Raw genomic sequence first — 23470 nt, 5'->3', positions numbered from 1 at the left:
TCAGGTGCGCCGCAGGAGTTGCCGGTGTTGACTACAACGTCGAACCGCCTTAGGGACTCCGGCTCCGGATTTTCTGTCGGGGTTTACTCCCTTAGCCTTTCCCCTGAAGAGGTATGCCGCAAGGCAGCGGAGGTTTTTTGGAGTCAGAGTTTTCCTTCTCTGATGGAAATAATGAATTAAATAATGGCCCAATTTGGTCATTACTGAATCATTACGTTTTCATACCTCCTCTGCTTTTAAAAATAACACTTATTGCATCCGTGTTGCATAGAAAATGTATGTCATCTTTTTTCTTAAATACCTAGGTGTGTGTGTTGAATCAAAAACAGAAGTGTTTTTGAGAAAAAATACAGTATTTTGACTCTCCTGGTCAAGTTGGTTTCATTCTGTAGAAATCAGCTTCTTCACGGCTACCCCAGCCCATATTGCCGAACAGGGATGCGCACTGAACTTAAACTCTTAGGGAAGCGCTGTTAACGTTTAAAGGGCTTTCCGCCTCGGTTCTCTGACGGGCCTCTCTCTCTCTCCTCCGCAATAAAGCAAATGAAGAAGCACCCCTGCCGCCAGTGCGACAAGTCCTTCAGCTCGTCACACAGCCTCTGCCGCCACAACCGGATCAAGCACAAAGGCATCAGGAAAGTTTATACCTGCTCGTAAGTCATGATTTCTCGTGGGAGAGGCACAGTGAGCGGATGCAGCCGGAGGCTCACCAGGGTTTTCATACCTCACCGTCCCCATCTCCTGTTCCACGGTTTATGGATTTCATTTCTTTGGGATATTCCATTGTTCTGACACGCAGAGTCTTGACAGTAACACTTAAAAATATTGAACTCGAAAGGAGCGGTGCCTTGCACACGCTGTGAGGCCCCTGTGTCCCTGGCTGCTTCCCAGGGGTGTCCGTTGCATCAGCGAGGATTTGGAGAAGGGAGTGATTCGCAGGTGCGCAGGGCAGTGAGCCACCGCGTGGACAAGTCGATTTGTCTGCTTGACCAGACAAATCAGAGGCCCAGATGGGGCCGGTCCTGCAGCCAGTCCGAGGCTGACCGTGTGCCCCTTGGCCATGGTTCACCATCTAATGCAGCGCAGCCCTATCTCGGCGCACGCTGTTGGCTAAGAGACCAAAGGCATGGGACTGAGCGGGCCAGCACACCACGCCACTTGGGACGGTCATGAGCTACTTAGTGTGTGACGAGCAGGAGTTATATTATTACTGAGAAAGTTTTCTTACATGCTCAGACAGAACATGCCTGAAGTGAGTGGATATAACACGGTTACTCACCTGAAGGTGCTTCTCATAAAGGAGACAGAACTAAAAGTCAGAGAAGCCTCGTGATAGAGCCGGTCTGCAGCGTGTGGCTCCGGGGGCTTGTGAAGGTTGGCTGTCAGATTGGCAGACTTGGCTGTGGCGTGGTTAGTTAGGGCAAGTTTCTGGGGCAGGAAAGCAGGGATATGGACTCTCCTTCAGTGAAATTGAAGCTGAGAGTGACTTTGGAGGGATGAGAACATTCTGCAGAGAGTCTGCGTGCTGAGATTGGATGGGAAGAGTCAGAAGTTAGAAGCAGGCCTGGGTGGGGAAGACTATGAAAGGGAAGTCTGGTGTGGCGTGACCCCTGAAGTGACAGGTTCTGTTTACGTCCCCGACAAGCCACCGTGAAGCCGTAAAATGCTGGGATTGTCTGGCTGATTTCCTGTGTTCTCTGGTGTCGGTGCCGGTTCCCACCCCTGCCCTGGTTCCGGGTCCCTTAATGTGGAATCAGCAGAGTCCAGGGCCAGTTATAAAATCCACAGGAGCTTTTCAAGTGACAGCAAATTTGGTTCTGCACAAGACCACGCGTGCAGTTCACAGCCATCCCTGCAGTGGCGGTCCTGATGTGGGGCCTCTAGTGCCATAATTGCCATGGTTATCAACCTTTTTTTCTTTTACATTTTTTTGGCCTGTTTTATTAATAAAATTGTAAATTCATATTGTCCAAAGAAAAAACATATTCATAATCTACAGGGTTTTTTTGTTTGTTTGTTTTTTGTGTAAGGTAAAATGAAAACTTCTTAATAATTGACCCATTTGGGGCATTTGTTCATAGTTTTCTATATGAATCTCTGGGTGGTCACACGTATTTGGGTGCTAAGATTCCAACCAGGCACAACTCATTTATGCCTGGATGAGGAATTTGACGTGGGGAGATGCTCTGTCTTGTCTTTGTCATGGCAGAATGGACAGGAGTAACTTAGCTCAGCATAAAGGAGTTGAGGAGGGACTTCGTAATAAAATGCCTCTCATGACGTCAATTCTGAGGGAACACTGAATCATGGTAAAGAAAACTTTTGAAGTGGAGCATTCTCCGTTTTAAAATTAAAGCCATCTAGAATTACAAATTAAGTGATACCTGAACCAAACCTAGAAAATAAATATTCCATCTACAGCAAATTAGGCTGGTCTTTTGAGGGCACCGAAATGGGCGGAAAACTTTTTACAAATGCTGCAAACATTTTTTTTGCACAAATTGGAAACTAAGATTTATAGCAAAATGGCTGCGTATTCCACTTTGGGCCAGTGGTGCTCACCCAGACCCTCCTGACCCCTCTGAGCGTACTGTGGGCAGGGAAGGGCTTGTGGCTACGACTGCCCCCTTGGGGCTCAGCAACTAGTTAATCTCCCTGTCCTCTGCCCCACAGGCACTGCCCAGACTCCAGGCGGACCTTCACGAAACGGCTGATGCTGGAGAAGCACATCCAGCTCATGCACGGTATCAAGGATCCTGACTTGAAAGAAATGACAGAAGCCACCAACGAGGAGGAAACAGAAATGAAAGAAGACAACAAGGTCAGACATGGCAGATGTTCTCCTTACAGTGAAGTTGGGTTGACTTGGTTTTTCACTCATTTCTTTTCATTTAAAATTTTCTACCTTTAAAAATTTCTACAGTTGCATGATTTAAAAAATTTAGACTATGAGCGTAAAGGTATAAAATAATAGGCATTCTCCCTTTCTGACCCATTCTGACCTTTCCTCTTGCTCCTAAAAGGGGATGTTTGTTAAGTTTCCTCTGTGTCCTTCCAGAAATAACTGTAGGAATTACTTACATAAACGAATTTAGATGTTTGACATTGGGCACAGAAATTGCCTCTTAGCCAGAAGGGATGTATAAAGCTAGATTCTTTTTCCCCGGCAACAATATTGGTTGTGATAGTGTCCTCATAAAAGTTGTGGTTCCTTTAGCTTCTCTTTGTGGCAATAGGAGACAACATGGCGAATTCGCGCCTTGTCTTACATCAGTGTTCAGTGACCTTGGATCAGACAACAATGTATATGTTAACGTTGCACGAGGTGTGTGCGCGCCAAGTGCTCTCGGAGTGAAGCAGCAGCTGAGCGGACGAGTCAGCGCTCCTGCTGTCTCTGGCACGGGGCTGCGTCTGGAACGTACCTGGGTCAGGTCTACATGTGTCTTCAAGGGGTTAACCCTTGAGTTGAGGCCAATCAGAACACAAGTCAGACTGCTGCCTCATTAGGTTTTAACCCTTTCCCTCCAGTGCTGCCCAGAGGGGGGGGAAGGGGAAGGGGAATTCAAGAATGTAGGTGGAGGGGCAGCTTCAGGTCCAGGCGTGTGAGAGACACCCCGTGAACAGGGCAGGAAAGTGGGGCCATGGAACTGGGAGGAGGGCGTTTGCCTTTGGCTTGGACTTTTAGAGATCCAGAAAGGAGGGGATTGGATGTGAGTCAGACCTAGAAAGCTGGAAAGGTCAGGGCTAAGCATGACCGGCCAGGGAAGGAGTATGACAAAGGTGAGCAGGCAGGACAGGGCCATTATTGGGCCCGCTGGGCCTTCCAGTGACCCTCTATTTTAGTCGCAGAAAAGGCAAAATTCCTGGCCTTTCCTCTCCCCCCAGGTGCTTTTCTGTCCACCCAGCCCTGTGTCTCCCTGGTGGCCCTGCTGCAGGCCCACTGGCCTCTGTGCTGGCCTCCGGGCACGGGCCCCGCCTCAGACCTTTTGCATGCACAGCTCCCGGTGCGTGGACCCTGTTACATGTCACTGTCACGCCACGTGTAACCTAACACCCCACCTTGCCCCGTGCACTCCTGTGCTGCTTTGTTCCCACTGTGGATTACTCCTTGGTTGCTTCTTGTCGTGCTCCATTGGAGTCCTCCTCCCATGCAGTCAAGGACTTGTTTGTCCCCCGCTGGGCCCCTGGGCTGGAGCGCTGCCTGGTGACACAGAAACAGTCAGACTTGGGGCGCTGACGAAAGACCTGAGCCTCAGGTGGGGTGGCAGGCTCGCAGCTCTGGCAGAACTCAAATCCCCAGGCTCGCAGCGGATAGTTCCTCAGCAGCCTCGAGGGCAAGGGAGCTGGTCACCTGTCACCCAGCCAGCCCCACGGCTTTCAGTTGTGTCTGTTTCTTTCTCCAAGGTCCCCAGTCCCAAGCGGAAATTGGAAGAACCAGTTTTAGAGTTCAGACCTCCCAGGGGCGCGATTACTCAGCCTCTGAAAAAGCTCAAGATAAATGTTTTTAAGGTTCACAAGTGCGCCGTGTGCGGCTTCACCACCGAGAACCTGCTCCAGTTCCACGAACACATCCCGCAGCACAGATCGGACGGCTCCTCCTACCAGTGCCGGGAGTGCGGCCTCTGCTACACGTCCCACGTGTCCCTGTCCAGGCACCTGTTCATCGTGCACAAGCTGAAGGAGCCGCAGCCGGTGGCCCAGCAGAACGGGGCAGGGGAGGAGAGCCAGCAGAGCAAGCCCAGCCCCGAGCACGAGGCGGCCGACGGCACCACGTCCGACCGCAAGTGCAAAGTGTGTGCGAAGATGTTCGAGACGGAAGCTGCCTTAAACGCGCACATGCGGACCCACGGCATGGCCTTCATCAAATCCAAAAGAGTGAGTTCCGCTGAGAAATAGCCACAGACCTTCCGCGAGGAAGATCCCTGTCCACATTGGAAGAAAAAAGACGTTTTTTGTTACAAAAAGGTTGCAGTATAATAGAGCTAACAGTCCTGTTCAGGCTGTTGCAATATCTCCTCTCTCAGTGTCCCTCCCCCCCTCCCCCCCTCCCCTTCTCGTGTGTCTCCCCCATAAGTATCAAAACAGTATTTGAGTTTAAAAGAGTTTGTATATATTTAAATGAATAACTTTTTATACTCTTTGTTACATGTTTGTATCAGTATTTAGCAGACTATGTTTTGAGTTTGGGTTTTGTTTTTCTTTTTGTTTTGTTTTTCTGGTGGGGGGGAGGGTTATGATTATTCTTTTTGTATCCTTCCTTTGAAGCAGAGTTCTTAGTAACAGGGGCAGTTCCTGAATTCAAATAAACCGTTTTGTATGTTACCAATTTAAAAGGGTTAACTAATTATGGGCTAAGATAATGCCTTTTTTAGTGTTTTTAATTTTTAGAATTTACTACATCAATTGTAGGTGATCGTGGGTCTCAAAACACCTAGGGACTTCCAAGTGTCTTAGCGCCACCGTCAACGTGCCTGCTCTGGGCCGGGCTGCGCGTCTCCGACCCGAGCGCACCCCGCCGGCATGCGGCGTCTTTTCCAGGCCATGCCAAACGGTGTTTAAAGCAGCAGCCTTGCAGGCGAATAAAAAACAGGCCAGAAATCCAGAAATGAATGAGCGACTCTCCTGAATTCCATCTTATGGGGAAGAAGGGTATCTATTCTAAAGGTCACAACCGGGGGGCTGGTGGTTTTCTGGCCAGATGTGCAAGGCCGGCTCCAAGAGCACAAGGAAATAAAAGTTACGAAAGGGCTGGACTTCTGTACAAGTGACAAACAACGTAGTTAGACCAATAGATTCAAATAGTCAAGTTTTCGTCATGTAATTTATTAACTATTATCAAGACACAACTGAAGATATCAAGTATTTCTCTAGCTCTTGACAGGAAGACAAACATCCTAGTTGACTTAACCCTTTGCTTTCTAAAGAGTTGGCGTTTCCTGTTCTGGGTGCTACTGCCAAACGTTCTGGTACTTAGAGTTGGAAAGCACAACTTGAACCACCATTTGGTCAGCGCAGATGCCTGCGCGTGGCGCTGGGCCACTGGGCCGGCATGGAGCCATCCAGGGTTAGTGCGGTCATTTCAGCAAGTATAGTTCCTCTTGGAGGCTCTGCTCTCTGGAAGCACAGCAGGGGTCCTCTTCTGTCCCTTCTGTTTATAGTTCTCTGGGAGAGTTCTATTTTTTTGTTTTTGTTCAGTGTTTTCTTTGGAATTTTATATCTTGTATTTATCCCTAAACATGTTTTGTATTTTTTTTTTTTTTAAGAAAAATTCTTTTGTGTATATATAGATACTTGCATGATATACTGTAGTCAACGTTCGGTTCCTCAAAAAGGTCTTGCTGCTGTCAGGCGATAATGCACTACACCCGTCATAACTGTATTAAACACACTGCATATGTAAATAAACGTGGGACATTTGGCCCTTGTGCTTCTGTGAGAGAGTTATTGATGGCGGGACTGTGACGTCTTCACGAAGTTTAGGAAGTGATGCATTTCAGGGACAGGCTCCAGGATGTTGCAGAATTCTCCCCGCTCAGAAGAACGGCGTATTCGTTCTCGTTAGCAATGCGCTGTTGTCACTGCCTTGTTGATGCCGTCAGGACATCGGTGTCATCCAAGGGCATGATGAAGCATTCCTTAACTTGAAATTCAATTGCTGTTACTTGTTACACTCGTACCTGTATTGCTCTAAGTTGTATTCCTAGCACGCACACATGTTTCTGCATTGGGACCTTGCAATAAGCCTGTGTGGTGTGCTGCACAGGTCCTACTAGCCTAGTTTCACAGTTGAGGAAGCCGAACTCACAGGAAACTCGTGGCCTAAGCCCTCATTGCTGGTAAGTGACTTTGCATATTAGAACCAGATATTGCTCTAAATCCAGTGCTCGCTCTATGTGGTTATGTACATATTGACAAATATTCATTTATTCAACAAATAAAAAGTATGTGCAAAACACGATACTAGATTTTTTGTTTGTGGCACTATGGCTTTTATAAGGTAACCTAGAAGTCTGTCTACTCTTAAACATCCAGAAATACTTAGTAATATGAAATTAGCATCTATCAGATGCCTAGTTGAGCCTCCAAAAAAGGTTTTGTAGAATGCCCGGAGTTCCAAGATGAAGAGTAAATGAAACCCACAGTACAAAAGCAGCACAGGGTGCTGGCACCCTGGGAGGAAAGCTGGGTGGCCCGACTTGAAGAGAGAATCGGTGAACTGGGAGGTACGGCACAAAGATGTTACCGAGAATCCACAGAGATTAAGAGATGAAATATATGAAAGCGATTAGAAGTCAGGAGCGGCCAAATGAAAAGATCTAATAAGTTTAACCGGAGTTCCAGAGAGGGAGCAGAATGGGAAAGGGCCATTGCAGGAAATTCTCAGCCACTAATGAAAGACACGAATTCTCCGGTTCATGTGCTGCATGTTGAGCAAAAACTCACATTGGGACTTGTGAATTCCACCTGTTCTTCATTAGGTGTATATCTGGGTGTGGTGGCAAGGCGTGGGCATTTGAGAAACAGGATACAATCAGACCAGAGGTAGAAACCTGGGGGCTTCCTTCATGAGTTCTCAGGAAGCCCATTTCCTCTGTTGGGTGGGAAAGCAGTTGCTGAGACTGACAGCAGCAGGCTCAGGTCAAGTTGCCAGAAGCCTTGAATGGTGGACTAGGGAGTTTGCAGTCCAACAGAAATGAGTCCTTTGGACAGGACAGGGATGTAACCAGATGAACCGGTGATGCTGTTCAAGATGAGTGGTGGCATGGTGTATCAGGATAAATTAGGTTACGCTGTGGTTGCAAACCCGAAATTTTAATGGCTCATGACAACAAGACAGCTCTTGCCCACATTCCATGCCTGTTGTGGGTTGACTGGAAACATGGCTCCAAATCTGCTTGTCCCCTCTCCCCACTGTCCCAAAAAGTTGCTGGTTACCATGGCAGAGGGAAAGGGTAATGAAGCACCTTGGCCTGGAAGTGGCAGGTGTCACTTTTCACAATTCACCAGCCCAAACCATTCACATGGCCCCATATAATCAGAGGGGGACCATGACGTGCAATCCTTCCGTGTGCACAGAAGGCAGAAAGCTGAAAATCTGTGAACAGCATCAATGACCGCCACAGAAATTGAGCTGAGGACACAACCTTGGAGGTGGGAGGAGCCTTGGGAAGGGGCTGTTGTAGGTAGCATTTCAGAAGTGGTGTTGAGGGTTTCATGCTGAGAGAGACAGAGAACCAGGGTAAGTCTGAAAGTTCAAACCTAGGTGATTTCTTAAGTAGACTTTTTCAAGTTGTACATTACTTAGATATATGAAAGTCAAAATTAGAATATGGTGAAGACTTCACTTTAGTTATACAATACATACGAGTTCTGCTTTTGTTTGAATGTGTGTGGTTGGAGAATTTTTATCAGTCATTGAGTTATAGTGCTATAGTAAAGAATGCCAGCAAGATGGTGCCCACTTACAGAATGAGAAACAGGAAAACGTGGGCTTAGACTACGTAGTCCAGACCACTTCCTCCTCCTGGAGCCATTTCCTGCAAATGCTAAAGAAGAGTGACCCCCCCCAACCCCGCATGCTCTGGTGGGCGCTTCTCCCCAGGGTTAGGGGGCTACCGAGCTGTATCCTGGAAACACTGACCAACAGGGAAATTTCCTGTTGGAAACATGGCGAAGACTAAGATGTTATTTCATATTAATATATTCATCATGCTGTGATTTCTTTAAAATGCCTATGTGGGAAGGAGAAAAGAGGAAAATGTGTTTGAAGAACTTCGTGAAATAAAATAGAACTGAAAAGAACAATTAATTTATCCCCAGAATGGTCTGAAAATAGAGGGGCGTGTCAAATGTGGAATGCCATCTGCCTCACTTAGACACACACACGCACAAACACACACTCCCTCCCCAGGTGCTGTAGGGGTTCCCCACTGCAGCTGTGAATTGGGAGCATACATCCTAGAACCTAGATTTACTCAGCTTAGGAACTGGGCTCCTACTCATGCATAAGTCATTCTTTGCTTAAATGGCCACTTGAACCTTCTTGTTTACTTTGAGTTTCTTTTTGAAATGATAAGTCTCACACCCTTACAGAAGTCATCATAAACCATTGAGGTATGACAGTGCAGACTTAATGCCTCTGCAAAGAGCCTCTTCCAGCTACCAGAAGCTTCTGGACTAACCAGTCATTACTCTGTAGTCCCCTGTACCCCAAACCTCTCATTCTGAATAGCCCAGCCTCCATCCACAGGTTTGGGTGTGAGGCTGAATTAGAGACAACATACCCCTTCCACATCCATTTCCCCCTTCCTACTGCCCTAATAGGTTTTGATAAACATTTTAGTAAAGGCTCAATTCATTGGATGATGAAACTTTCATCATCTTAGCTTGTGTTTTCCTGGGAGTTCGCTTATTCATATTTGCTGCCCTTGTGGGAAAGGTAGATCTGAAGGTGCCCGCCATTAGATCCTGTGTGAATTAGGGTCTTAGCAGGACACAAATAGCACACTAGAAAAGGTTTAACTTGACAGGACTTAAGGACGGAACTATGTGCCGTGGTCTGAAACAAAGGGTGCTGACCCCCACCCCAACCCCAGGGACTAGCAGTGGTGGGGAGCCATTGCCACTTTTGGGCAGAGCTGGAGCCAGAGCCCTGGTTAAGTAAGGAGGAGGCGGGAGGGAAATTACAGGGACGCAGTCCATCACGCTGAGATTTCCTGCCTGCACCTCCCACTGGCCTAAGTCACACTGAAGCGAGAGGACAAGGAAGCCCCAGACACAGTCTGTAAAGTCAGCAAGTGGGGCACAGAGCAGGGCAGAGGGGTGTCTGATGGCCCTGGGGTGCCAGGTGGGAGACACTGTCATGATCGCAGGAGGCACATGCTTTCATAAGTGCTCTAGACCTGTCTTCTCGTCAACATGCATTTCCTCGCCCTGGGCAGGCTGTGAGCTGGAACGATGCTGCATTCCAAACTTATCTTTTCTTTCTAATGACCTCAGCAGGTTTGTCCTGGAATTATAGCCTTTCCCCGATGGCTATATTTTCCTTAAGGAAACAGAATAGCAGTTCCCAGAAAACATTCTTGGCTGGTTTCAAAATTCAATCTGTGAGGTTAGCCCTGACTCCCTGCAGCACTGTTTAGAATGTTGGCTAGCATTAAAGGAACCGGTGACCCAGTTTGCCTCGCTGTTTTATTGCCTGCGCTTTCCTGGAGCTTCCCGTCTTGTTACAGTGATAAGTTACGCTACAGTGGCACGTCTGTCCAACACGACACTTAGCAGGACCGCAGTGTGATCTAGGGGAGCCCTGTAATCAGCATCCACCACGTCACACCTCCAGCTCAGTTCTGGGGGTGGGCTTAGCCCAAGGGTAACCTTCTGACCTTCAAGTCTAGTCAACTTTAATTACACTGGTTATTTCTGGAGAATACACGTCATTGGTGAAGAAGCACAGGGACGGCCTAGTCAGCTGATTGGAGAGGATGGCGTGATGTTGCCGGGTCAGGAGAAGTCGAGCTGCATGTGTCAAAGGGAACAAACAACCCCCTCTTAGGGTAGCAGGTACGTCTCTAAGCAGGGGTAATGGACATTTTTCTTGATTTTTGTCAGTTCAGCATCTGATCCCCTTCCAGGTTTGGAGAATCAGCCATTGTGTGACTCTCTGCAAGACATGGACCTTGTCTCCCGCTCTGGAAGCCCGCAGGGGTCGCTGACCCCCGGTAGGCTAACTCCAGGCACGGGATGGTCAGTCCTTGGCCCAAACGGTGCTCCTGCTTGGACTGTCCGGCAGATGATACAAAGCAGCAGCACAGTTTCAGTTTATTCATTCTGGTGGCATGGTGGTGGCAATGGTTGTGGTCATTACGGAGGGAGCGTTACCTTGCGTATTGTACTTGCTGGTCAGGAAAAGGGAAGGATCAGGACTTGGGGGGAAGGCAGGGAGACCTTCCTCTGCCTCTCCGCCCACTGTCTGCTTTCGAGGAGCCGCGGAACCGTCTTGTCCCACGAGCATCACGGCGGGACGTCTCATCGCTTAGACACTTGCATCCCTCCAAATGAAACACCATCCTAGCAGCAGGACAGTGTCGGCTATTACAGACGAGACTCGCCCAGATAAACCGAGGTGTGTGCCTTTCCGCAACCATGAGACCCCAGCGCACCTCCTCTCCCCCACGTCCTGCCACCTCGCCAAGCTTGCCTTCGACCACGTTTCCCTGATTCTTCCTTTAATACATGTTCATGTTCCCTTCCAGGACCCGCGCCTCCCTCTGCCTGGGAGTCTCTTCCCTAAACTGCTGTTCTCACGTGGACTTCTTCCACGAATTTTCCGTTGGCTCAGAAGTCACCTGCTCAGAGAGGGCCTTTCTGGGTCACCTTGCTGAAATGTGCCTGCCCCCACCAACAGCACACACACACCTCGCCACTCTTCATTTCTTTATGCCGCGTGACTTTTCCTAGGACTCACCGCTCCTGATACTGTATAGGCTTATTTGCTGATGGTCTGCCATGCTCTGGACACATGTCCTGAGTTGGTCCGTGAGCCTCGCCTGCTTTCTCTCTGCAGTCTCCCTCTCCTCTCACTGCAAGAGGCGTTTTTCGTTTGGCAGCTCTTAGTTAGCATTTTCCCCCTCATCAGGTTGGTGGTTCCTTATTCTTGTCAGCAAAGACAAATCCTTGTTTTTACAAACTCATTGCCTAATGCTTTTTCCTTTTCGGCAGAGCTAGTTACTTGACTAAAATGACTGCGGCATTAATAACAGAATCGGCAAGCTGTTTGCTGCCCCCTCAGGACATGGTAAAGGCCTGCTTCCTGGCAGGGCAGGTATTTTGTATTTTTCCGTCCCATTTTTATGCCCAGCACATTGCCTTACATAAAATAGGTGCTTAAAATGTCTTCATAAAACACCTGAGTCTCTGGATCTTGATTGGTCATAATTTTATTTCTGAGGCGTTGGGACAAACAGGAGGGTCTTGGGTTGTTTAGTTTCCCAAAAGTAAGATTATCACCTGGGCTGTGTGGCTCAGCTAGTTGGAGCATCATCCCATACACCAAAAGGTTGCAGGTTCGATTCCCAGTCAAGAGGCAACCAGTTGATCCTCTCTCTCTCTCTCTCTCTCTCTCTCTCTCAAATCAATAAAACATCTTCAGGTGAGGATTTTTTAAAAATTAAGATTATATTTTTCCTTTTTATTTAGGTGGTATTTAAAAATCATTTTAGGTATTTTTTACTACTAATGATTAAAATGTGGGTGTGTGTTCTGCTCAGTATATTCCACCCCCCCAATTGAGAAAAGATGGAATATTTAACACAATTCTAAAAGCAGTTTCATATATTCAATGACTACTTGATATCAACAACTGACTCGGAAATAAATCCAGGTTTTAGAGGTTTCTCTGTTTCATTACCCAGAAGCGGGTCCTCATCAGAATATGACCATGCTGGCATTGTGATCTTGGACTTCCAGGCTCCAGAAGTGTGAGCAGTAACTGTCTGCTGTTCATAAGGCACCGGTCTGTGGGTTTCTGTTCAGCAACCCCGATGGACTCTAACAAAAGGCCGGGGGCTGGGAAGCCAGTGAGCTCCAGGAGGTCCAGCTGAGTCCCAGCCACCCACAAGTGCGACTTGTCTGCATCACATCTAGGGCGGCTGCTATTTAAAGAACGCCTTTCTGGGAAGACAATATTTACACCCTGAGAGATTTTCTGCTTTCTTAAAGTAGGTGAACAGCATCACGGTGGACTTCTGTCAGCTCCATTTCCTCCCCCGGACGTGCCTTCTAAGCCCCGTGGGACGGTACGTGTACTTATTTGGCCCACTGCCCCGCAGCTCTTTCCGTGGGGGAGTCCATCACCCCCACACCTACGTCACTTTCAAGGGCAGCCAACATGGGAATAGACGCATGAAACACCCAGGTGGCGCATTCTTGCGCATTACTTTCCCGAATGTTTTAGAGGTTAGATTCATAACCATTCTGGGGAGAAACCAAATATTGCCACTTAATATCCTCGATATATGTATTCTTTAAGCCCAGAGGTATACGTAAGAATGGCTAACTAGAGAAAATCGAGCCTTACCCCTGCTGATCTGCATAACTAAAGGAAGCCAGGTGGTCGGCGGACCCCCAGCCACATGATTTTACTCAGCAATAACACGTTGTGTGTAAATCGGTTTCCATGGTTTGTTCATCTTGGCCGCTTTGCAGGTGGCTGAGGAGACACAGCTTGTCGCTGCGTGTTAAGGACCGAGCCATGTCATGTCCCCCCTCCCAACATGTTACAGACTAGTGTTTCATAAGTATAAGGCTCTTCGTGTGAGAGGGGGTTTTATCCTGAACAGGGTAAGGGCCAATGATGGTCCTGACTTCCCTATTTTGTTTGCTTTCTTTTCAGTTTCAATCACCCTTTGTTTTTCCTGCAAGAAACATTTCTCTCAAGTGCATTCAAGACACTGATGAATTCCTTTCTGATCTGAATTCAGTGGAGCCCAAAGAATATACGCTAAGAAGTAAGTAGGGTTTCCATTCAGTAGGCGGACACAGGGCAGTCTGAGGTTCGTGCTGGGGCATTCTACAAAAAGTCTTGAGAATTAAAAGCACAGAATCAAATGGGGAACCCAAGATGAGCCTCAGTTTACAGATTGCACCAGGAATCAAGGTGGGAGGAGGGATTTTTCTTGCAGAAGGCAGCGGAGGAAGTGGTATCAATTCTAGCCAGAAGGAATCTCGTTAAGACCAGCCTCTTAATAAGATAAAAAGGTTTATAAATTGTATGATGCTGTTACGATTATTGAAGTTGATAACATGTCCCTGTCGTATGAGATAGCTTGTGTTATTTCTTTTCCTAAACATTTAGCCTGCATTTGAGAATGAATTACTCAGGGAACAAGTCTTGCCCGTCATATGTCTGGTAGTAAACCTGAGGCGTGTATTGGTGGATAGACTGGCTCAGGCTGGAAAGAGTTTGACGGTCGCCAGACCTCTTTGCATGTGATAAAAATGAACATCAGGCTGTTGTATTTATTTATTTTTGTGGTTTTCCCAAAATTATTCTCACAACTAAATGGACACATACTTTCCTGCCGGAAGGGGGCAAGAAATCAGACTCGCCTTCAGTGGGGTAACCTGGGTGGGCACATGATTCATTGTTGATGCTCATGGAAGCCACTAACAAGGAAACGTGTAAAAAGTCACTCTTTCCAAAGCCAGAAAATGGATCATAGCAATTTCCGTGTCCATTTCGAACACATTTATTTTGGCTTGGAAAGCAGTAGCATCAACATACACCATACAGATAAAAGTTTGGGTTTAATATTAAGTTATTCGAAAGAGCACGTGGTTGGAAGCAATTGCCATTCGACTGTTGGACTGGATGTCCTGAAATTTCATGAAATGGTGGGAAAAGGTAAATCCAACTAATTCAATAGCCGATTTCAAGTCCCATGCTGAAACTGATTTTGTTTGGCTGCCACACTTGATGATATTTACAGGGAACATTCTGACAAACCCAGGCCAAATAAGCTGGCCAAGAAAATCCAGAAGTACAACGATTGGCTCCCATTCACAGTAAATGGGGGCGGGGGTGGGGGGCGGTATTGCCATCATTAGCCACCATAGCTTTGTGTGTTAGCGCTTTATGTACCTTGAAAGTTCCTCTAGTCACGCACCAATGATGTTCCATCTGTAGAAGCCTGAAAATTGAAAGTCTTTATTTTTTTACTTAGGAAAAGGCCAAGGAAGAATTGAGCGATTTACATAAACAGGATAAATGACAATCACTTAATTTAATAGACGACTGTTGCTATCACCGGCGGTTTTAAGTGATTTTCATTCTAACACATTAGAAAACACTTGACATCCTTGCTTTGACATCTTGCCTGCGATTTCTGAGTCCTGCGTGTGACTCTGGCCTTTGTTCTCAGCATGGTTTTCCTGTGGATGGAAAAATAATGAGTCACTGTTGAGAGAGTGCTTTTTCATGGCAGGCCCCGTTCCTCACCCAGGAATTTTCTCATTTAGCGATGCCCCCGCCATCACAGGGAGGGTGTTTTTATCACCTCCATTTTATAAATGAGAAAACCAAGCCAGGGAGATGTAAAGGATTTTGCCTGAAATAAATGGCAGAGGCAGCATTTGAGCCCCGGTCATCTGTTCCCAGGCCTGTACTTTCCATCACTGTCTGAAATAAGTAACAAGAGAAATAAGGAAAAAACAGCAGTGGCAAAAGGAATGAGGAAGAACTACATGTATCAATAGGGAGGCGGCGCACAGACATAACATCAGGAAAAAATGTTATAGGAGAATATACACAATCTATAGATTTTTAAAGATGCAAATGAAGGTGCTCTACTGCTTAAGGAGATGAGTGTACAGTACCAATGGGAAGGAAGGCCTGGGAATGAAAACTCCCATATTCTGTTAGAGGTTGCCCTGCAGTGGGAGGCAACTGGGAACATGTCAGATTTCAAATGATGGCTCGAGTTTTATTATACTTTATTTTATTTTTTCATCCTCACCCGAGGACATTTTTTTATTGCTTTTAGAGAGAGGGAAAGGGAGAGAGAGAGAGAAAGACATCAATGCAAGAGAGAACCCTCAGTTGGTTGCCTCACAGATGCGCCCGGACTGGGGGTCGAACCCACAACCCTTCGGTTACAGGACAGTGCTCCAACGAACTGAGCCAGATTGGCCGGAGCTCAAGTTTTGTATTTTAAGCTGGGCAATGTGAACATAGTTGTTCCCGAGCAAAGCAGGGCTTGTTCATGTGGTGCGTTGGTGGATAACCCAACAATTGGTGCTGAGAAAAACAGGACATTATTTACATATTCCAACCTGGGGGTTGGGGGGCTGTGAGCACTCCTGCTCAGAACCCTGTTTTACTCTGAGACCCAGTACTTACTTTCCTTGCTCCCCAGAAGACTATAAACCAAAACCAAGCCCAATAGTTCCCCATTCCTTATCTGTCAGCTCTCTCCTGCAGGATCTGGGGTACGTTGTCATCAGCCTCCATATAATAGTCCAGAGAAGCATGCGCCATGTTACACTGGGTCATGGTGAAGTCCAGGAAAGGCAGAAGTCCTAAGAGTGTCCTCTCTGCATGTCCCAAGTTCCAAGAGTCCAGACAGAGTCCGGGTCTGCAAGGCAGAGTCCTTGGTGGCTTCAGAGTCAGCTGGAATGGGCACAATGAAAGCAGCAGCAGTGAGCCTGCTTTCCTACTAGCCCAGGCCGCATGGCCGAGTCCTGACTATGAACTGCATGGCTGCTTCTTGTCACATGGCTGCTACAACCTGCTGCCCCATCCTACTCCCCTAACATGCTCCTCGCATCGTGCTTCTTCTCATGCTGGACGGGGCCCTTCTTCATTCTGCCAAACAGCATGGCCCTCTTCCTTACGGCTCTCTCTTTTCCTTCTGGCTATCTCCTTCAGGAAGGGCTCGGCTATCTCCTTGTCATTGATATGCAAAGTATCATAGAAGATATATTATTTCCTTATCCCATCCCCAAAACCAGGGGCTGTGGGGAATTTGGGGGGGGGGGGGCGCTCTGTTACAACAGATGTGTCTTATTTTTTTTCTTTATGCCTTTTTAATATGTTAAGTGTTGCATAATGTGTTGAATCTGTATCTCCAAGGCCAAAGCATGGAGATGATAAGGAGCAGGATCTCCAGTGCTAGGCAGGGCCCTGAGGAGTAAGGTGGGAAAAGAGGGTCGATGAAATTGAGGCAGACGTGTTTGGTCTCGCAGAACAGAACTGGAGTCCGTGTTCTCTGACTTCAGCCATCCAGGAATCTCCTCTCTCCACAAACCTGCCACACCTGCGGAGCACGCAGCGGTGTTCTCCCTTCCGGCCCAGAGCTTCTGCGCTCAGGCCTCACAAGCCGATGAGCAGCGTTGTGGAACACCTACTTGGGGAAGGCTGTGGGTTGAATTGTGTCTTCTAGATAGATACGTTGAAACCCTAACCCTGGTACTTATGGGTGTGACCTTTTTTGGAAACAGGGTCTTTGTAGACATAGTCAAATTAAGAGAAGGTCATACTGGATTAAGGAGTGCCCTAAGCCAATGACCGGTATCCCTCTAAGTGGGAAATAGAGACCCACAAGAATGCCATGTAATGGCAGAGGCAGAGACTGAAGTGGCACCTCTATACATCAGGGAAAGCCAAGGAGAGCCAAGGAGAGCCAACCCTTACTGGAAGTTACGAGAAAGGCCTGGAACAGAGCCTCCCCCAGAGCCCCCAGAAGGAACCAATTCTGCGGAGCCCTTGATGTCAGACTTCTGGTCTCCAGAACTATGGGACAATAGATTTCTGTTGTTTTAAGCTGCCCTGTTTGTGAAAATTTGCTCAGCAGCCCTAGAAAACAAACACAGAGCTACAGCATCTCAGACCTGGAATAAAACAGCCAGCATTTATGATCTGAGATGAAAACAAAGGAACAAAGCAGCCTCGGGTCCCCCGAGCTCCTTTTCCTTGAGACGTACCAAGTGCCTCCACGGCCATTTCTTCAGGTCCAGCCAGACATGTTGGCAACGCTGTCCTCAGCAGGGACCTCACGGGGGCGGCTGCTTGTGTGAATTAACACCCGCTCACCATATTGGGGCCCTCGTGGCTTCCTGTGATTTCTGCATTTTCCTGCACTTTATTCCTCAGGGCCGAATGAGGGTGGTGGAGGAGGCCTCTGGTCCCCCACAGCCTGCAGGGCTCTTCATTTCCCATTTCCTCAAATCTCATAACATCCTTGAAATCTTCCCAAGCAGCTACTTTCACTGTAGAATGTTCTTAACCCTTCGGGTCCCTTCTCCCTGATCCCACTCCCGTGGGCTTCATTGTTTATCTCCTGGAATGATGACTTCATGCCTCCTGTCTGTGTATCTCCTCTTCCGTCCCAGAAGCCCAGGCCTGGGGTGGATACCCTGCTGTGGGAGGCAGTCACAATGAGCCTCCCATGGGGCTGACCTGTCACGGGCCCCAGGCCAGTCATCAGGGGAAGAGCATCTATTGATACTTGATTGGCCTTCTCAGAAGTTGCCTCTTTTCCCATCCAGCTAGCTGCCAGCCTGGCTGGCCCCTGACAGGTGCTGGAGCTGAGGACAGAAAAGGGGCTGAAACCAAGGCAATGTGGTCCCAGAGAGAGGGCGACAAAGTGAGTCCCACTGAAATGTCTGGGCTAACTGGATTTCTGGTACCCATGCTGCTGCAGGCTGAAGCATGCTCCCTGCCCCACCAAAAAGATACCTACATTCTAATTCCTGGGACTTGGGTCCGTTGCCTCATATGGAAACAAAATCTTTACAGATGTAATTAAGCTAAAGAATTTGAGATGGGGACATTACCTTGGATTACCCAGGTGGGCCCTCAATGTAGTCACCCATATTCATCCAAGAGGGAGGCAGACAGAGACTTGAGATGCGGAGGACAAGGGGATGTGACCTCAGAAGAAGAGATTGGAGTGATGCGGCCATCAGCCAAGGGTGCCGGCAGCTGCCAGCAGCTGAAGGAGGCAAAGGACAGACTCTCCCCTGGAGCCTCCGAGAGCACCGCCTTGGTAACAACTTGATTTCAACCCAGAGATACTAGGTTTCCGTGCTTTAAAGCCGCTGAGTCATAGAAATCGGTGTGCAGAAAACTAATGTACACTCTATATTTGTTCTGCAAGTCCAAGCTTAATAGTTGATCAGACACGAGGGGGACTTCCAGGAGGCGTTTGCAAAGAGCCTGCTTCAGGAAGTTGGAAATCAAATTCATGGCATATTCAGCTTGTTTTCTTGCCAGCAAGGAGCTCTCTGGCAACAGAGGGTCAGCATTTTTTTTTTGTGTGTGTGTGTACCCCCTGTATCAACCTCAGGGCAAAAACTACTCAATTTTCATTTTTAAAACTCTCCAGTGTAACACAGTGATCTGTATATTTGCTGTTCATGCTGAAGATAATCATCACTTTCAGGATCTGTTTGTGGCTTGGCATTCTAGAAGCTTCTGCTGCCTTCAGCTTCATGGTACAGGTCCATCCATATTTTAAAATGTAAGACCATTGGCCAAGGTCTTGCTTTCTACCATTCAAACCCAGAAATTAATCAGCTCTGCATTTTAATACCCATATATCATTGCCATCATGTGGGAAAGAAAATTTGTCTGCCAATTAGCCCAGCAGAAATGAAACAAGTTGTTTTTAATCTTTTCATAATAAAAACTTGGAACAGCTGCCATGTGATTTGAAGTAGCAGGTGGGACTAATCATTAGTTTATTCTGCTACTCCCTCCCAGGACAGTCACAGTGGATTTTGATTTGGATGGTGCCCACGGCCAGGCCTCTCAGGTCCTTGACAGAAACTAATTAAGGATAAGCCAGGAAAAGGGCAACTTGGCCATTTGCATTTTTAATAAGAAAGGAAGCTCATGCAATTGGAAAGTTGCAGAGCATACAAAATAACCAAAATCCCATCCAAGAAAACCAGTTTACAAAGCAAAACACCCACCGGAAAGAAAACTAGAATTTAATCTTCTCAAGTGAGAACTGAGTCTCCCTCTGTATTCATCCTTCAAGGTTTTACCTATAAGGGTGAAGACAAGCTCAGCATCGACACTTTTCTTGTTTGTATCTCCGTCAACTCCTGTAGTTCCTGGTCCTTAAACTTCAGGCCGCAGAGTTTAGGATACTCAGTGATGGGGAAGGGAGTTTGGAAATGATTTAGTCTATTTATAATAAGTACATCCAGCTTTCAAAATTGTTTTCCTTGACATGGAGAGGACCTCAAGATACACCCGTGGAATTGGATTTGGGGTATTGGAACTTAATTTTTTCAAAGTTTAATTCAATTCAGCAAATGTTTATTGACGTCTTCTGAGGTATCCCTGAACAAAGACATGGCCCCTCTCTCACATGGGAGGCACACAGGTGAACAAGGACATGCCTTTCGGTGTGGTGCACTGAGCAAGAGTCTGGAATGTTTCCGGGGGGAGAGGATCCTTCAGCCAAGCGTCAGAGGGTGAGTCAGCATTTTCCAGGCAGGCGGGAAGGAGGGACATTCCAGGCAGAGGGACAGACAAGTGAGGGCCTGGTCCGTCCTGTACCAGGAGCCGAGGGAACTGGTGTGGGGGTGGCAGGGTGAGACTGGAGAGACAGGTTTGGTCACGAAGGGCCTTTGAAACCGTGCTCAGGAGTCTGGAATTCATCCTAAAGATCACAGTGGCCAAGCCTGGCTACACGTAGGATCACCAGGGAGGTTTGGGAAAAACAATTAATGCCCAAGCCCCATCCTGACCAATTCAGTCAGCCTTTGTGAGGGTGGGGCCTGGGCACTAAGATTTTTAAAATATGCCCCAGGTGATTCTAATGTGTGCCCGGGGTAGAGAATCCGCTCCAGGGAAGAGGTCTGCCAAGGCTTCCTCTAAGGGACCAGACAGTAAACATCTTCGGTTTTGTGGGCCATACAGCCTCTGTTGAAACCACTGAGTCCCGTACAGGCATGCCTCGTTTTATTGCACTTGGCTTTATTGCGCTTCACAGGCGTTGCAATTTCTATGCATTGCAGACCAGACCTTTCAACCGGCAGAGAGATTACACCTCGCTCTGTTGCGATATTTGCTTTATTGCGGCGGTCGAGAACCAACTTGCAGCATCTCTGAGTTACGCCTGTGACGTGAAAGCAGCTGACAATGTGTGAATGAAAGAGATGGCTGTACTCCAACTGTTCGCACATTTCATGGTTCATTACAGTAGTCTCCCCCTATCCTCGGTTTTGCTTCCTGTGGTTTCAGCTGCCTGGGGTCAACAAAATAGTCAATAAAGAGCTCCAGAACTAAATAATTCTTAGGTTTTAAACTTGGGGCCATTTTGAGTAACGTGATGAAATCTCCTGAAATCCGGCTCTGTCCCACCCAGAAGGTGGCTGACTCGTCCCTTCGTCTGGCATCTCCACACTGTATACTGTGGACACTCCCACCAGTTAGTCACTTCCTAGGTTATCAGATCGACTCCTGTGGTATCTCGGTGCTTGAGTTCAAGTGACCCTTACTTTACTTAATAATGGCTTCAAAGCCCAAGAGTAGTGACGTTGGCAATGTGGATCCACTAGATAGAAGCTGCAAAGCGCTTCCTTTAGGTGAAAAAGTGAGTGCAGTACCATAAGATATTTGGAGAGAGAGAGACCATGTTCTGTCAATCAACATTCGAGGTGCATGTTTTGAGGAGCTCAATAAGCTTTTTCTGAAGTTTTTGAAAAATTTCTGAATATGAATTTTCTGAAATTTATATGAATGATTAAAGGTCCACAACTAACTAGCTCAACTTCGGGGAAAAACAGCCTTAAGGCAGAACTTGCAATATACTCCCAATCCATAATAAGAAAACCATATGGTTTGGGTATTAGAGCCAGGACTGGCTTTACAGGCAAGTGGCCTTTGCCGTCACATGGGACCAACACTTCAAAGGGCCCCAAGCTTGCTTTAAGTGTGATTTGGTAGCCCTATCTTGATAAGTCTTAATAATTTTAAAATCAGAAACCCTGCATTTTCATTTTGCATTAGCCCTGCAAATTACATAGCCAGTCTTGACTAGAACCGAGATTGTTCAAAGACTAGACCAAAAATTACAAGCTCAAACAGATTTCTGTCTAAGGAAGGACACCACAGATAAAGAACTGACAGGTAACTGACTGAGAGTAAATACTTTCAATGACTCAGGCAGACAAGGACCAATATACTGAATAGTAAGAGCTTTTGCACATCAAAAAGAGAACTATTAAAAAATGGGCAAAGGATACAAACAGGTACTTTGCAAAAGGAGAAAACTTACATGGCTAGATGGCAAACAAAAGTATCTTGGCTTATGTGGAATTAGAGAAATGAAAATTAAAACAACAATTGAATATTTTTTTAATCCATTAGTTGCCAAAAATGAGAAAGCTAGATCATGCAAAGAAGAGACAGGAGCCAGCATCAAGGGGCAGTCCCTCTACGGAGCAGTCCGGTGGGACCTACCCAGTATTTGTGTCCCTCGTGACCCAGGCCATCTACGTGTCCATCACCTGGGACACATGGCTGAGTGTGAGACGGTGATGAATGATTATACAACAGTTAGAATCTCCAGACCAGAGGAACACAGCAACACCATAAAAAATACAAATGTAGCACCGAAGAACACAGGTAGAAGCAGGAGAGTTGAGGCACATAGTCATATATGTAAATTAAAAATACACCAAAACAAGAACTCTTACAAGTGAGAGGATACACGTTGAACAACTTGGGAGGATACATCATAGTTCTCCCTCATCAATGAGCAGGACCAAGGCTGCCGAAGGCAGGATCGGAGAGTGGCATCTGAACACGTCTGTCTCTTTTGTTGGTTATTTAACTTGGATAGGTTTAAATGATGGAACTGAGTGCCTATAAATTCGTTTGAAAGTGACACAAAAAAGCTAACTTTGCCCACTTCTTTTACCTTGAAATTCGGTGTACGACTCCGTTGGGAAACTTGGGAGCAATATTCTCGACGGAAACGTGGACAGATGGGGACCTCACAGTGAGTGCCTGTCCACCTGCGCTCCCTCGGGAGCGTGCCAGGGCCGCGCTGCAAGCTTTACATCCTGCAGGGGAGTGTGGGGGACCTGCACGCCTGATCTTGGAGGACAACTGAACCTCATGCTATGGAACCCATTACAACTCCACCGACTGCTTTTCCTAATTAAAAAACAAAACAAAACTATTAAGATGTTTTGCAAAAAGTTAAACCGAACGTTTAACCAGTGGCAGAAAGTTGGCTTACGTGTTCTGAGCATGGGACATTGTAGGAGGCAATGGAAATTCACGAACCACATAGGCCTTCAGATGTTCCTCCTACGGTATTACGTGGGACGGGACCTCTAAAGGACCTCCACAGAGGATCCAAGGTCAAGTCCCAGCCTTGGATATTAACTCCTGACTTGCCACCTGGTTTTGGAATACCAAAGGGAGGGTGGGCTTCTTGTTACCCATAACCCTGCCCCAGAAACAGAGCTGCATGACAGGAATTTGTGTTTATCCTAGCAAATAGGCCTGAACTTTTATGGCTACACTAAATCAGTTGTCTGGAGTCACGGGCTCACTATCTTCAAAGCATGTTAATTCTTTTACTGCTGAAAGAAAAAAAAAATAGTAAAAGCACAGCCTCCCGCTAAATATAAAGAGAGACTTTAGGCATGTCACAGCACTAAAAGAAAATACATTACTGGTTGGCTAATCACAATAGTATAAAATAATAAAAACCCAAGCTCTCTGAGAATTATACTATAAAGTGGTCTTCCAGAGGAAGATTATTGCCCAGCTCCATTTGTGCCCCTGAGAGTTAGGGTGATTGCTTCAGGGTCTAATCAGCATGTACAAATATCACATCCTATTTCCAAAGCAGATTAATGGCTTTGCTATCAGAGCAAAAGGTCAGGCCTACACAAATCATGCAAGTTGTATGTTTAGAAGCATCCAGAAATCTTTATTTATAAT

The 23470-nt window shown here is 46.9% G+C and overlaps 1 protein-coding gene, 1 long non-coding RNA gene and 1 pseudogene across 6 annotated transcripts in view; 2 read left to right on the top strand and 1 right to left on the bottom strand.

Annotated features, from left to right (window-relative positions):
• The window catches only part of ZNF532 (zinc finger protein 532), a 92734-nt gene extending 86309 nt beyond the window's left edge, over nucleotides 1-6425 (top strand). For 4 of the 5 annotated variants that reach the window (XM_090285434.1, XM_090285433.1, XM_090285430.1 and 1 more), the window contains 3 exons: nucleotides 541-653; nucleotides 2674-2821; nucleotides 4405-6425. In XM_090285434.1, the coding sequence (XP_090141560.1) occupies nucleotides 541-653; nucleotides 2674-2821; nucleotides 4405-4896 (753 nt within the window). In that variant the 3' untranslated portion in view covers nucleotides 4897-6425. The remainder of the gene's footprint in view (nucleotides 1-540; nucleotides 654-2673; nucleotides 2822-4404) is intronic. The other variant, XM_090285432.1, reaches the window with a different exon arrangement.
• Nucleotides 6426-12900: 6475 nt separating this feature from the next.
• The window catches only part of LOC150002507 (O-acyltransferase like protein-like), a 41330-nt pseudogene continuing 30760 nt past the window's right edge, over nucleotides 12901-23470 (top strand).
• On the bottom strand, nucleotides 14689-18538 carry LOC150002508 (uncharacterized). The gene is made up of 2 exons (XR_016512616.1): nucleotides 18331-18538; nucleotides 14689-14928 (listed from the first exon to the last, which is right to left on the bottom strand). It is a non-coding gene; the product is annotated as an uncharacterized LOC150002508 (long non-coding RNA).

The sequence above is a fragment of the Furipterus horrens genome, unplaced genomic scaffold (assembly GCF_987537825.1).
Source record: "Furipterus horrens unplaced genomic scaffold, mFurHor1.1.pri manual_scaffold_8, whole genome shotgun sequence".
NCBI lineage: Eukaryota > Metazoa > Chordata > Mammalia > Chiroptera > Furipteridae > Furipterus > Furipterus horrens.
This window is presented reverse-complemented; position numbering and strand designations above follow the sequence as displayed.